The sequence below is a fragment of the Spodoptera frugiperda genome, chromosome 7 (genome assembly GCF_023101765.2).
Source record: "Spodoptera frugiperda isolate SF20-4 chromosome 7, AGI-APGP_CSIRO_Sfru_2.0, whole genome shotgun sequence".
Lineage (NCBI taxonomy): Eukaryota > Metazoa > Arthropoda > Insecta > Lepidoptera > Noctuidae > Spodoptera > Spodoptera frugiperda.
In genome coordinates this window covers 1027644-1043279 of record NC_064218.1, presented here as the reverse complement: position 1 = coordinate 1043279, position 15636 = coordinate 1027644, and the positions used below count along the sequence as shown (strand labels likewise).

At 37.3% G+C, this 15636-nt stretch overlaps 2 protein-coding genes across 3 annotated transcripts; one reads left to right on the top strand and one right to left on the bottom strand.

Annotated features, from left to right (window-relative positions):
• Positions 1 to 73: 73 nt before the first annotated feature.
• On the bottom strand, positions 74 to 10718 carry LOC118265883 (RNA 3'-terminal phosphate cyclase). Its single transcript, XM_035579154.2, has 10 exons — positions 10584 to 10718; positions 9302 to 9460; positions 9105 to 9222; positions 7620 to 7749; positions 6862 to 7047; positions 6172 to 6310; positions 5658 to 5776; positions 4859 to 5006; positions 4322 to 4432; positions 74 to 3921 (listed from the first exon to the last, which is right to left on the bottom strand). Exons 1-10 carry the CDS (start codon positions 10638 to 10640, stop codon positions 3826 to 3828), a joined length of 1263 nt encoding a protein of 420 aa, XP_035435047.1. The 5' UTR covers positions 10641 to 10718; the 3' UTR covers positions 74 to 3825.
• Positions 10255 to 15622, top strand: LOC118265884 (DNA repair protein RAD52 homolog). Of its 2 annotated transcripts, XM_035579157.2 has the most exons (6): positions 10255 to 10502; positions 11118 to 11271; positions 11659 to 11810; positions 11893 to 12348; positions 14132 to 14255; positions 15151 to 15622. In XM_035579157.2, the coding sequence occupies exons 1-6, from the start codon at positions 10455 to 10457 to the stop codon at positions 15339 to 15341; spliced, it is 1125 nt and encodes a 374-aa protein (XP_035435050.2). In that variant the 5' UTR covers positions 10255 to 10454; the 3' UTR covers positions 15342 to 15622. The 2 variants fall into 2 exon arrangements, with proteins under 2 accessions (XP_035435050.2, XP_035435049.2); XM_035579156.2 differs by lacking the exons at positions 14132 to 14255; positions 15151 to 15622 and having other exon boundaries at positions 11893 to 13949.
• The last annotated feature ends 14 nt before the right edge of the window (positions 15623 to 15636 follow it).

The following is a 15636-nucleotide window of genomic DNA, read 5'->3' as shown; positions in this document are numbered from 1 at the left end:
AAAAAAACTACGCGAGCCCAGCAACCTTATATCTTTGAAAATTTTAAACTATACTAGAAATAAAACAACAATATTCATTGTACATTTATTAATATCCTAGATAATAAGTTACACATGCTGATACATAATTGCACTACGGCACTGAAAACAGTTTAACTATAATATTGTCGATGACACAGGCATGATAACAATCACAGAATATGAAATTAAAGCTAATAAAAACTTATAAATTAAGCAGGGTTCAACGAACTATCCTAATGAAACCAGTCAAACTTCGACGTAGGTACATAAACTTAAATACTATCATCCAATGCGGGCCGTATAGTTATACTAGTCCTGCATACTCGGTGTCCTCATGTTGTTGCGTTGGCTTCAACATAAGAACAACTCGTATGTCACTTATTTAGGTATTATAGATAGAGCAAGGAGGCCAGGTTTCCAAATACTTCGGTTAAAATTCTCTCGAAAAACAACCCTCCTTCTGGCGCAGTCGGGTAAAAAGAGTGAAAACTAGCGCATTTGTTTCACGAAATAACTTTCGAGACATAATTAATAATTATTATACTATGTTAAAATACAATTGAAGCAGTTGTACTATAACAATGTTAATCTATATAAAAAAAAATCGATTGCTGTCAGTTCGTTAGTCTCGCTAAAACTTCAGAACGACTGGACCGATTTGGCAAATCCACGGAAGGTACAAAAGGTGAGATAAACATTTTTAAGGCGATACGAAGTTTTCCGGGTTAGCAAGTTTTATATGAGATATGGAAGTTTAAAATTTTAGACGTATATAGTTTGTCAGTTTTGTTTGTACGAATGATTTCCCCGCTCTATGTATGATACCTGCTTAATAGTACGTCAACGTTTGAGAGGTTAGATACAACATTTAACATCACAATGAAAACATATTACACTAGCACTTGCAAAATATATTTACTATTTAGCTGTGTTAACATTATATCAGCTAAAATCATGAAGCAAGTACAAAGAGGAGATGCCATAATGTGATTGACAAAACAAATGGGCTCTGATCTTATTACATTATAAGTAAAATTATATAGATAGGTCATGAGCGCTCAGAAAGTGGCACATTAAAATGTGGACAATTGACAACGTGTTTGTAGAATGGGACTGCATGTTGGGAAATAGAGAGGGGCGTGGTTTGTAACATTCCGCGCTCTTTATAAAGTGTCACCCATAATGTAAAAGGGAAATCCAGTTTTAAATATGATATCTCTTTGTATTTGCTTTATGTAAAATGTACTATATATTTATGCTAATTAAATAAATATAAGTAATAGCAGCAAATTGAATTAATTTGACAACAACAATCAATGGTGATGAAAAACATCTTTTTTTAACGACATCAAATTAATCTCAATAATAAATATGTAGGTACTAAACATCGACATTTCCATTTAGAATATAATGCGATCCACAATAAGCTCTAGACATATTTTACGTTAAGTATATAGAGATTATTGAATCCATTGCTTAAAATGGATTGAATATTGTATAGGCCTCATACGCCCTGCATAACATATTGTTACAGTATTAGAAAAATATCTCGATAAATGCAGTATATTTGTCTTGGTACAAGTTGTAGAAAAAGAGACGTATTTTGTAGTGTAAAACATTATAATAGTGATTCGAAGTAAGTATATGCCTCTATATATGTAGAATCCTACATTAATTTTAACACACGAAATGTTAGAATCGTGTTCCACGATGTTTACAGTAAAAAGCAACTCGTGATTATGAACCCCGCGTGGCTTGAAACTAATCGAGCATGCTCGAATAGTTTAGGTGTGTAACCGTATATTAAAATTAATGCAGAATGTCTCACAATAGTGTCATACATGTTGATATCTTCGCTATTACAAAGGTATGGTCCGTTGATTATTATTTAAATGCGTAGAAAGATACATATCACACAAAAATTGCACATAGTTAAGTCTGTCGTACTTTAAGACGATAGTGGCGCCACATTAACACAATAAGTTATCATTGGCCGTCCGACAAATTCGTTTCTCTTACACCTAGCGGTCTAATACCCGTTTTCACCGACCTCTCTTGAATTTTAAGGATCCTCTAAGTTGAGATAGGTGGCTCTTAACGACATTTTGGTTTTCACCAACAGAATGAACACAGGTGTGCAGTTTTTACTAATTTTATTTTTTTATTATTCATTTATTGTCGTTATTGAGAGTGGGTGTAAGGCTCTAGACAAACGGACTACATTTCAACTGCAAATTGCAGTTCAAGAGCAGTTTGAATGCAGTTGACACGACTGCAAATCAAACGTGCAGTCCGATTGCAGTTGAGTTGCAGTCTGCGTGCAGTCGGTGTGCAGTTCACATAATGCTGGGCTGCACGGTTGGCTTGCAGTCCTATTGCAGTCGTGTCAACTGCATTCAAACTGCCCTTGAACTGCAATTTGCAGTTGAAATGCAGTCCGTCTGTCTAGAGCCTAACACTATGTAGAGTGTATCATTGTATGGAATACAAGCTAAACCAACTAAAGCCAATTGATTTCGACGCTTTAGAGAGTTTGTCGTTAAATCGAGTGACGTTATATGGAGTTTACACTGTATTATTAAAAGTCTCTGACTGCAACTGTTAATAGATGGTTAGTGAAAACGGCCATTAAACCTTCAAATCAGTCTGTTCCCTTCATCAATCTTCATGATATCGTGTAATATATTCACAGCACACTCGGTGGTCCTCACCCTTGCTAGTAGCACGCTCATAATCCCTACTCATGTAAAGAGAACTGTCGTACTCTCTTCACTATATATTATAATTGTTATAATAACGTTAAATAATATGCCTTGACGATCTTATTCATAAAAATAGATACTTGTTTAAAGTCTCAGCTATAAACCAAGTAAAGCACATAATGTTACTATGTTATTCATTAGTTTAGAAGTTAAATGGTTTGGAGGGATGGTCTTTTTCGTCAAAAATAGATAATATTATTGATAGTGATTATTAAGACACGTTGTTAATCATCAAAAGATTGATAATTAACTGTTGATGAAGCGAAAGAGGTATGTAAGACTCGTAGCAATTGGCTTTCCATTGTCCTCTGCCTACCGCATGGGAGATAGGCGTGAGGATATATATGTATGTTGTTAATGGTATACATTTTCTATTTGACGAATAGTTGTAAAAAATGTTATTTTAAATTTCGACATCTAATTATCCGTGTTGGCATGGTAAGTATAAAGTTACAGATTGAATACTATTTTATGAATAAGACCGTTATGTTTTAGGCTCAGAACACCAAAAAAGGTATCTTTATAATTATTTCTTATTAAAACATTACATGTTGGGGTTAGCGAATATGTCGTTTGGCAATTGTAATTAGAGTTGCCAGATCCAGACTGATCATTTCCTGGACATTTCTAGGGTATATTTCTAGGCTATCTGAGTGTTGGTGTCCCTTACGAGACTAAACTGTAAAAGTAGGAATTAAGCAGGTCCCATAGTTTTGTATTTTAATGAAAAAACTAGTACTTTTTCATTCCGGGACAGCAAAGTAAAATTTCTGGACACGGTACAGCACACAATATTCCGGGACAATCCCGAAAATCCCAGCCATCTGGCAACCCTAATTGTAATGCCCGTTTTAACCAACCTCTTTTGAATTAGCTAAGATAGGTGACACTTAAGGACATTTTGGTGTTTATCAACCTATAAGGTGATAACTACAAGTAAGGGGTTAGTTTAGGTACTCCCTCACGCTAAGTAACTCTTAGTTAAAAGATGGTTTAGGGGTGGTTGGTGAAAACGGACATAGGTGTCGTTTCTTTGTTCCATTTAACGTGGTGCCTGTGGTGGGTTCTTGTTGGCCACTCCGATCCCATCACATTGGATCAAGTTCATCTTGTCTTCTTGAGTCACTTCAAAGTTTATCTACAAACAGATTTATATTGAAATAGCTTATTTGTAAGTGACAGTATCAATAATTTTAACCGTTAGTCTATAAAGTAAGACGGGAAATAAAAAAAAACATTTTGGGACAGTGCTGCAACCCATGTATGCAGTAGATATAACCACGAAAACTGAAGTCCGACGGGTCCCAATGACATAAATAACAGTCTTGTAACCCGCAACGAAATAAATCAAAAGATATGATTAGGAAGAAATAAAGTAATAGTTCCCATACCGGGAGCGCAGTTCTGCACGAGACACAATCTGTTTTCTATTGTATCTCATATACTGGCATACAAGAGGTTTATGTTTTCCATTTCGTTAGTGTGCGAGGTAAGAACATTAATATTAGATAGTAGATGTGAATAATATGTGGACCCACCTTGAGCAGAGACTCGACGATGTAGATGACAGTTTTGGTGTGCATGGTGATCTCTCCCACGCGGATGGCGGACCTGCCGTCAGCCAGCGCCATGTAAAGTATTACTTGGTCCTGGAATAAATGTAATACATACTTACATTTTTACATACAATTACATGTATATTAATATAGCTCAGTTTTTTCTCCCCACAAAAATAAGGCTAGGGTTGTACCGGTGGGTTGCGGGCTTACCGGGGCAAAAGCAGGAGTAGGAACAGGGTGTTAGTCAGTAAGAGTCTGACACTCCCTCTCAACCAACCTCGCCCAAGGCGGGAGAAGGCATATGATGATTCCAAAAGTGTTTTACCTGTTCCGGAGCTGCCGGACTACCTAGCGGGCTTACCGGAGCTTGCCGGACTACCTAGCGGGCTTACCGGGGCTCCGGTTCGAAAAGCAGTAGTAGGAAGCGGGAGGTTTTTAGTCAATATGAACTTGAGACGTCATTGTATACCGGGAGAAGTCATTGTATAATTTTCTCCCCTAAAAAAGGGGTTGTACCTGTAGGTGCGAGTCGAGGCAGACGCCGCTGAGTATGGCCTCGCTGAGCAGTAGGCCGACGGTGCGGCCGAGGTCCAGCGGCTCCACGCCGCGCTTGCCGAGCCCGTCCGCCGCCAGCCGACACCCCGTCGACGTCTCGCATATCACTCTGCCGTACATACAACATCATTCATTTAAAAAAAAAGATTATGCCATTTAACGTGTGTGATTTTATTCATTTAAGGGGTGGAGGTGTTCCCTAAGACCTCTCTTTCGACCCGAGACTCTAGCTAGAAGGTTCGACTGCTACAAATGAGGAAGATGCCTACACTTGCAAAACCCAGGATTCTCAACAGTAAACCTACACTACATTCTTGTCTAAGTTCCTAAACACATACATATATGACGCGGCATTATTCCTCTGGCCTGAGTCAGCAGAATAGAATAAATTAATTTGTCACCACCCCTCTTCTTCCCGTGGGCGTCCTACGTACTACTAGTCTGAGTTGACTACATAATATACACGGACTACATATGTATCAAATACCGAATAGCAACATTCTATGATGAACATGATTCCTTTTAAACTTCGATCTCCAACCAAAGCATGGCTGTGGGTAACCGGGGATCTTGCTCGAAGTAGGAGCAGGAAAGGGGTGGGTTTTAGTCAGTACGAGTCTGACACTCCCTCTCGCCTCGCCCAAGGCGGGAGAAGTCATTGGATGATTTTCCCCCCTCAAAAAAAAAGGAGACAATATTAAAATTTGATGATTTTCTCATCTGAAAAGCGTGGAGTGTCCGTATGTGTGTGTGTACTGACATGATGCCGTTACAGTTGTGCGGCGCGACGTTGGCGTCCTCCTTGAGCGCCGTGATCTGCGTGCGCGGGTACAGGTTGCAGATCTTCTCCTTCGCGCCGTCGCTCATCTGGGTCGCCCACTGTACACAACACGCATTTTGATATCTTCAACTCTATTACTGTATATTAAAGTTGAATTTCTATTGAATACATTGACATACTTGTACCTATAGAGTGATAAAAATACCATTCGATTTTCCTAGGACATTAAAATATCAACATTTAAATTGTATTATTATCGCTTGCTATGCTCATAAGAGTCATACTGCCGCACTCAGAGACATTTAATGATTACTTAAACTATTCCTTAGTAACGATTATGTAGCTAAGATTTGGGTTAAGTAAACATTAAATGACTCTCATAAGAGTCATAATCTACAATTAAATCATCGACTATTACATCAATCAATAATACTATTTTATATTAAAAAATGCGTCTTATTACAAGGAACATTAAGTATAAATTACAACAAACCCTCAAAGGCAGAGTGCCGGCTACAAAGCTCCACCCAAAGATTGCGTTGATGTACCCCCTCTCAGTGATCTGAACGGGCTTGAACTTGGGCACCGGGTTCACTTCCACCGTCACAATGCCGCCACCTTTCGGGAAATATCTAAAGCAAAAAATATACACATACTTAGTAAAGAATCAAGGAGTAAGAAATAAGAGAGTAACGCGTGTGAGACCCATGCTTCGGCACTGCTAGGCGGGTTCGACCGGAGAGGTACCAAAGTCAAAGCGTTTATTGTAACTAAGTGTACAGATGATGGTCACAGAATTATTATAGTGCTTAAGACTTAGCGGCCTTTTACAGACATTGCAACATTTGAACTTCACAGAAAACGCTTAAATATATTTTGTGTGAGTAAAGTTTCCAAAGGCGTAAGCTTAATTCAAAAGTAAGGCTTAGGCGAAATTAATAACCGATAGTTATTAACCAGAGGTCTCTGAATCAATCTCGGTTTTTTATTTGATTTGTAAATTTACCGCCACACTAACTCACTAAATGGTTACTTAACCCAGTCCTTAGCAATTGTTTTCTGAACAAAATCGTTACTAAGGAATAGTTTAAGTAATCATTAAATGTGTCTGAGTGCAGTGGTGAGATTGATTATTTATTAATTTCGGCCCCTTAAATGTACAAAATGATATTATTAGACTCACCCACGCCTATTGATCCTCAGCTCGAATGGGGCTCCAAACATCTTCATGGCGTTTCTAAACACTTCAGTCATGTACTCCACCTGTGGAGCCATGTCTGCGTTGGTGCCGCCCTTCAGGTCCAGGGTCACTGGCCCGTCAGCCATGTAGGCGCATGGCAGAGCTATCTGCATTAGAAGGCTCACCGAACTAACAAAAAGGAATTATGATATTTTAGGGGAATTATTTCACAAAAACTTATAATTATTATGTTTTTCGCGTTAAGCACGTAATAATTTGACGAGGAACTCAACTAGTTTCAGGCCATGCTAGAGGCTTATATTCATGAGCAGCATTCGAAATATAATAATTAATTTGGTGTATCTCAGAAAAATAATATAAACATAGTGAATAATATAAAACAACAAATAAACATTGCTTAGGAGTTCCAAATGCTCTGCCATTTCTAAAGTTATTATTATATTGAAGTTAGATTTAAACAAAACTGCATGCATTTTCCAACTATGTACACCACTTTATCTATTATTTATTGAAAGATGCTGAACCTGTTTTAATAAAGAAAATACATTTTTCAAAGAAACAAAATCATCAGGTATAGAAATTGGCATTTCACATTGACGCAAGCTAAAATTACCAAATGTGAAAAATAATATTTTTTGGTACATATTAATTATGGAACTACATTATAAGTATGAATCAGCAAAGAAAAAACATGGAAAGCAAATAACCTTTTAAGCAGTAATAGTGTTTCTCATTCTCACCCAGCAGTGCGTGTGTCAGCTACGTAATGCCCACCCTTGATCACTTTGCCGGGTTTAAACTTGATCTCAGTGGAACCGATGTTACCGCCGATGAGCTCTCCTTCACACATATCTGCTACTAACCGGAGACCTATACACCAGTCACCAAATATAATTTTGTATTGTTAGACTCATCATCAGCCGCAAGACTTTCACTGCTGAACACAGGCCTCCCCCCAATCACTTCCACAGTTATACTAATATTATAAAGCTGAAGGTTTGTTTGTTTGTACATGCTAATCTCTGGAACTACTTGTCCGATTTGTATAATTTGTGTTAGGTAGTGCATTTATCGAGGAAGGTTATAGGCGATAAAACATTACGCTATGACTAATAAGAGCTGAACAGAGCGGGTTAAACCGCACCGGAGTCGCTGGTTCATTGTAAGACTAGCTATAGATACAATAATAGAAATGAGGTATTCTATTATTACTCGAATAAGTCAGATAGTAAAGTGGTTGGGTGCATCACAAGCAGATACCAACCTAAACGACACCTAAATAAGCATCCCATATGCGCCTAATTCTTACAACATCGCCCTCATTCTAGGGGCTCGAGAATCACGCGGCGTCGCGCGTCCCTTTGCAACCCGGCGCTCTAGACACTTTCCAAGTTTGCCTTAGGGATAATATAGCTCTGGGTTGCATAATATGCAATGTGCAGTGCTACACAACAAATACTTGTTGATGAAAGACTTGTACCTTATCCACAAATATCATTCCCCACAAAAAAGTCTTAAATAAAATGTAATTTGTCTATATGATAAAAAGCATACATTAATATTTGAAGCCAGTTATTTACTGTGCTACCATTAGCACAATTGTATTATGAAATTTATGAAATTTCATAATACAGTAATTTACTTAGGGCATTTTTTTTAATTAGATGGATTATTTTCTTCATGATTATATTAGTGTTAGATTCTTATAATATTGTTGTAATATTTTCTTTAACCTATGTTTACTATATAGTAACACTTTATATTTTAGCTCAGGTGTTACACAATAAAATGAAATGTGTATTTTTCTACAAAAAATATTGCATCACTTTTAAAATATGTTGGGAAACTGCTCAGTATGCTTAGTAAGCTCTCAACCTGTTGCTTGATTTATTTATTTGTAGTATTTCAAGTCCAAGACCCCACCTTTCTTCCATCATTATAACTCTAAAAATAGGTCAGGTTGTATGCTATACATTTTTCCTAAAAATATTGATCATATTTTACGTCGGTGTGTATCCTTTGGGGCGGAGTATCAAAACAGATTACCAATTTCACTATTACTGTTGCTGTCACAAGAACATTATTAAACAAATTTGGTAGTAAATTATAAGTAAGAAAACTATATTCCTATCGAATCCAAGACTTCTTTAATGGCCACCGCCCTGCTATTATTAGAATAAAAAAATATATAAAAATTACAAGGTAATATTGCAAAATATGTTTACCAACTAGATGCTGCGCCGCCAAGCCCGGCTTACTGCGGTTTGCTCGGATCTTCACCACCTTCACTGGTATTCCCATAATAGCACTCAATGAAATAGACGTACGAAGTATTTGACCGCCCTGTAATTTTTTTATTTTCATTAAAAACCTAATTTTATTTCAAAATCAACACCATAAATTCTCACTTATATATATTTACCCCTTCTAGCATACTTCCGTCAATTTCGGTATAATATTGTGCCATTTTGAGTGTGTGGGTCGTAACCCGATTTAGAACCTTCTTGTAAAAGGAAAAATGGAAATAAATAAAAATTTTATCCCGAAACAGCACACCACCGGCACGGAGTCCCGACGTTAACTGTCAATAAAATAATGTCAGATTGTCAGTGTACAAAGTGTCATTTTGTTATCTCATATCACTGATAAGAAAAGTTAGTTTTGTACGCGAGTGTAACGATTAATGATTGATAATTGTATAACGAGATAGAAACATTACCGTTTTCGACAGTCTAATTGGCCTACATCAATAAACCAACCAAAAATAAAACAAGCGTAAAACAAACTCGTAAAGATCCTACCATTGGATCCTATCAATTCAGATATTCACATCAATGCTGCCCTAAACCACAGAATAATATGTACCTAAACTCTTACTTACTCTAGTATTTTGGTCTAGATCTAATAGACACTAAATTACTTGCTATTCAACCGTGTTCAAGTGTCAGACTCTTACTGACTAAAAACTACCCCATTCCTTCTTCTGCTTTTTGGGCCGGACCGATAAACCCACTAGGTAGTCCGCAGCTCAGGATCAAGCATCAGCCCTACTGGGCCCATCTGTGGTGGTCTGATAGCTCTTTGAGGTGCGCGCAGAACGCGACGCGCTGCACGTACGACTTTGGTTTTGGTTGGGAGGCGAGCTACCCTTGCTCGCCGTCCGCAGACCCGCAAGTGTAATAACCCCTTACCGTACCCTTAAAATCTAAAATATCGTATTTTTTTTGTTTTGTATTGTTATTTGAATCAGAAAATAAAATAAATGTATAAAAAAATATATTAATTGTTACTCAATAAATTACAATTAATTATTCGACTAAAAAAAATTAATAAACATGCAACAAGTGATCACTATGTACTATGACAAAACTAATTGTCTATGGATTTCCGGAAGTTCCGCGCAAAATGTCAATAAATGTTTTGTTGGGATATGTGGGGTTTATTTTGCCAATTAATTGGGAACAACTTACATTAAGTTGTGTTTAAATATAGTTATTTACAAAAATTAAGAAATTTATAATATATACAAATACACGCATGGATATATTTTAATTTGTACGTATAAGCAAATAACGATGCAAAGGAAACCAGGATTCCCCGTTGCTAACTGCAGCATTAAAATGGTAAGTAATTGCTTCTCTCTATAAATACAGAACATTTAGAAAGTTTAATACATCTAGAAATCTAAATAATCTTGTACTTACCGTTGTATTAACTATAGCAAACGACCGAATATTAGAGCGGGTTTTCGTGTCTAACATACGGCAGTTACGACTGTTGGCGAAATTTGAAACTAAATAAAGTTTACAGATAACATTTCTACGTATATCGTGTTTCAAATAATGCTTTTTCCCGTAACCTTGCATTCTATTTTGCTTTTTTGAAATTATTTGTCATAATAAAATATAATTACCGCCAATAAAATCTAAAAGTTATTGCATGAGGTTATTTGGAAAAGTAGAAGTTTTGTACCTGGCTGAGTACAGTACACAATAATGTTTACAAAAATATTATCTGTTTTACAAACATAAATGATTACTTTTAGTATGAGGCGTCTAAACAATCCTGTGGGCCTTTACTGTTATTTCATTTTCCTCCATTTTAAGTATAATGAAGTAGATACATCAGCAAAAATACCGACTGTTATTGCATTATAATAACTTCATTGTTGTGACACAAGGCTTGTTGCCAACACTTGTTGACACAGTCAAAACAAAATAATATTAATTTTGTTGCAGCCGGACAGCCCAATGATGCCCGATCATCTGCTGGGTGAGATGAGGAGTGATGATGACAATGAACAGCAACAGAAGCGTCAGCAGTTAATAAACTTTGGTCACTCACAGTGGGGCTTCAATAACTGGAGTTGGTCAGTCAACAAACAAGAACTTGGTGAGAACTTCTTTTAGCTTACAATTATTAACATTTTAAGTCCCCAGTTAAATATCAATTACTGTACCACTAGCACACGGCTACACATTGATAGAAATAGATATACACTAAATAAGGAGGAGAGATCATGTATATAAACCAAAAAATCATGCATGTTCTGTCACAGAAATATGACATGAGCGGAAGGTACCCGGAAATATGTATGTGTCACATATAATGTGCAACACAGGCAGTTAAAGGGTTAATGTTTGTTATGACAATTAGTATTTGGCATTTCTGCTTGTTACAAGAGGCAAAAGGAAGAAAAGTCTTATCATGTAATTCTGTCTTGTTGATTCAAATGCTTTTGCAATTTTTTTAATTTTTTTTTTATTTGTATTGTTTTAGATTTTGTGGATTTCACAAATGGAAGGTACTGTGCAGGAGTGGTAGCATTTGTATCTATAACAGTAAAGAGTTTTGACATACATAGAGAAAACATTGGCTATGCTACCTCCACTGCTAACACTAAAGGATTTGCTATCTATAAATCAAGAAAGGTATGAACTTTTTTATAGTTTTATTTAACCTACTTGTTTTTCCTATGATATATTATATTTATGTGTGATTATGTTATTGCAGTGTGCAGTGACAAATGCATTGCGCGAGACCTTGTTAAGTTTCGGTGGCAGTGTGGCTTCAGAACTGACTGAGTTGCTAGAGTCAAACAGAGTAGATGCGCCAGCAAATGCCCCAGAGCCCCTCAGTGAGAACAACCAAAATGTAGCCAACAAACAAATAGAACCTAAGAACATGACACTGGAGCGAGCAGCTCGCAAGGACTCGAGCGACAGTGGCACATCTCATCCCACACTGCGCTCTCCGCACGCGTCGGCCGTCCCGCCGCCTGTACAGAACGGGCCGCTCGTACCGCCGCCCGCTGTGAAGAACGCTCCCTCGAGTGCTCGCGTGCTCCCGACCAGCATGCCCCCCGCCAACCGCGTGCCGCCAGTGGGCCCCGGCCGGCCTGCGCCAGGCCCTGCAGTGCCGCCACCAGGACCAGCTCCACCATCTGCTCATCCGCGCCCCAATTCTAATGTAAGTTTTGTGCTGCAACCGGTTGTGGGCGCGTTGGGTGGCTATGGCGTGCAGCCGATGTACGGAGCTCCCCGAGTGGGTGGCCCGGCCGCGCCACATGTTTTTCCTAACGCGTATTACGAATATCCCGGTGGAGGAGGCTGGCACTTCGCTTACGAGAGCTATGAGCGCCCGCCTGGTAATGTGAACCTTAACTTCAACCTGCCACCAAAAAACCTGGTAGTGAATGGGCGGGGCGCGTGTCGCCCTCCCGATGATGTTACATTCGCTCCGCCACCTCCTGCCCAGGGATGTTGGATCAAACCCACCATCTTTTACGACGGTTTCTGGACCGAGCAGAAAGTCAAAAAATGGGTGGCAGAGCAGGTGGAGAAGCAGTTCCCCGAGGACGCGAGCGCGGCATCGTCGTCGTCGCCTGACAAGTCGTAGAGGCGTCAGTAGACTTCTGTCACCGCCGCAGCGTAGCCGGCTCACTAGCCATTATTAATTTATCAGCGAGTTATTCTTATACACTTGTGGAAGTTTTTTGCCACACCAGCTCATACGAGTATTGCAGTAGTTTTGAGAATAGTAAATGTATTATAGGATGTTAGTATATATTGGTAAGTTTGAAATCTCAAAAATGGTGAACTATTTTTTATGTAATTTTTCCTCGTTGTATGTAGTTGTAAGTGTTGTGGATGGTCAGGCGCTGTTGTCGGCCACTTCGTTGTCAGAAGTCGGTGATTTAGTGATTCTAGTGTGTTGAATGTTGGCTTCTATTTACTATTTAGTATATTTCAGAGAATAGCATTCATGCTCGTGCACCAGCAGCATTTTTATACTTGTGTGATTGTTGATTAGCGGTATGTTCCGATATACGCTGCGACTGCCTGTGTCTATCACACTGCACACTGGTACAGTATGATTTAGTACACTGGAATCCCGTTGCTTTATAATCAGCTATACTGGCGAAACTTCATAAATAGAAATCAGTCCAGTACACTGTTAAACCCGCTTTTCGGCGCCATTTTGCTAAGTTATCAATTTTCTTTGTTAATTAACTACCTATTAAATAAAATTTGCTAATAGTTTTTGTAATAAACTCTCTCTTATAAACTTATTTACTCTTGAAACTCTTCTTTATTAATGAATAAGCTATTGTTTGAACTGCAGTGCTATCCTCTATTTCTACTGATAATTTAATTAAAACCACACCAAAGCCCTTTTTTTCGAAATCTTCAAACGTAATAAATTTTCCTCGGATCATGCAGCAGTGTACTGGCAGAAGAGAACGGATTTTTCAGTAGTAAGATCACTGTGCTGTGTCTCAGTGTATATCAGGACATACCAAGAATTTTAAACATTTTGAAATCGAATGGATTTTTGTAATTTCACGAAAGTTTTACTCTACGGTTTTAAAATTACGACACTTGAATATTTTCCTCTTATGATTACTTTAGGAATTGGGTTTTGACCTTGTTACATAGTTAAGTATAAAATAAATGGAATTGCGAATGTACATAGATATATGTATGTAGTTTACTGTGTAGTTATAGCTACATGGTAAATAATAACTGTTTTTATTGAAATAAAATTGTTTGAATTAATATAATGTTTGATTGACAGTGTTTTAGTTTTGTTCTTACCTTTTTGTTCTATTACTTCGTCCGTGATATTTTTTGATTGGTCATGGATATCCTAAATTATTTCGTTATCAACATGAAATAATAATTATGACTGGAGTAAATAGTATGTAGTAAGAAAATAGCGGCCAGTAACATCGAGAATGATTGTTGAACAGGAGCCACTAAAAAACGGCCTGGAGGGGCTTAGCGAGGAAGAGGCGAGGGCGGAGCGAAAGCGGCGCCAGAGACTCGCACAAGAGGAGTTTAGGCAGAAACAGTTGATGAAGCAACAAGGACTCGGTTAGAAATCATTGTTATTTACCAACTAGGCGATCCGCGCCCAACTATATGTAGAGCAAGAACTTTCAAGTGAGATTTATCTAAGATAACGAACAAAAAATTGCTTTCATTTTTAATATTTTTTCCATAAAATACTTGGGTTTGAATTAAGAATAGGTTATAAGTAGGTAGGTACAAAAATTTTCTTTTTTGTTAAATGTTTTTAATTCTGATTTTCATTTGATTTCTTGTAATAGATACAAACCTTGTTTTATAATTTTGCTTTTTTATTAAACGATTTTTCTTTAAATTTTTTTCTTAATTATTTTCCTTTCATACAATCGAACTAAACTGCACATTCTATTTAGGTGGTGGGATAAGTATGTATGTACCTATCTAAAAACGTATGATCTTTTATCCTAATGATGATCTTTAGGTATATCATTTATGTGCATGAAGGTAAACCACTCCTGAATCTATATTAACCATGCCTACTAAATAATATTCCCATGACATGAATACTACTCAGACCTAAAAGAAATCTTTACCCTTAGTACGAGTTTGCTTTACATTTAAAGTAATCGAAACCGGCCAATCAGAGTGCCGAACGCGCTCGATTACTTTGCACTTTTTTAAGACTGCATTAAATCACTTATACTGTGTATCAATTGTCTTCAGCACCCTATTTAAAACAAGTTATAAATACTTGGTGTAATACTTACTCCCTGAAAAGGAAACGGACATAACTGCCATACTCAAAGACATTTAATGATTACTTTAAATTATTCCATAGTAACGATTTTCTTCCGAAAACAAGTTAGTTAGACAAGGGTTAAATAACCATTAATGTTTTTTAGTACGGGAATAAGTATCCCTTTATACACTAACTACATTTGACGGCTGATATTGTCTGCAGATGAGAAACAGGAGCTGAGTAGAAACGGCAGCAGTTTTGATCACCTACTGATGGAAATACCGACGCAGGACATAATGATTGAGGCCACAGGCGAGGAACCAGGCAAGAGAAAGTCCCCCGGGCCAGACACCAGCTCAGCCAAGCGACGGAACAGTTTCATCAACAAGTTGGATATTATGAAAACTGATTAATTTTATTATTATTATTGTATAAGTACAGTGGCCCTGCATGTAGACCTACTCTTCTGTTTTTTTTTTCAATTTTCGACTTTATATTAAAACAATAAAGTTGATAATCGACAAAAGAAGTTTGACAGGAAGACCTTCTGGAGCCACTGTCCTTAATGTTAGATTATAAAATATCAATTAATTTGTAAATTGCTTTGATTGGATTCTTGTCAATTAAGGTTATTTCTCATTGTTTATAGATAGTTATTGTTTGTCATTAAAATACATTATTAATATTTATAAAAGTATTGTTTTCATT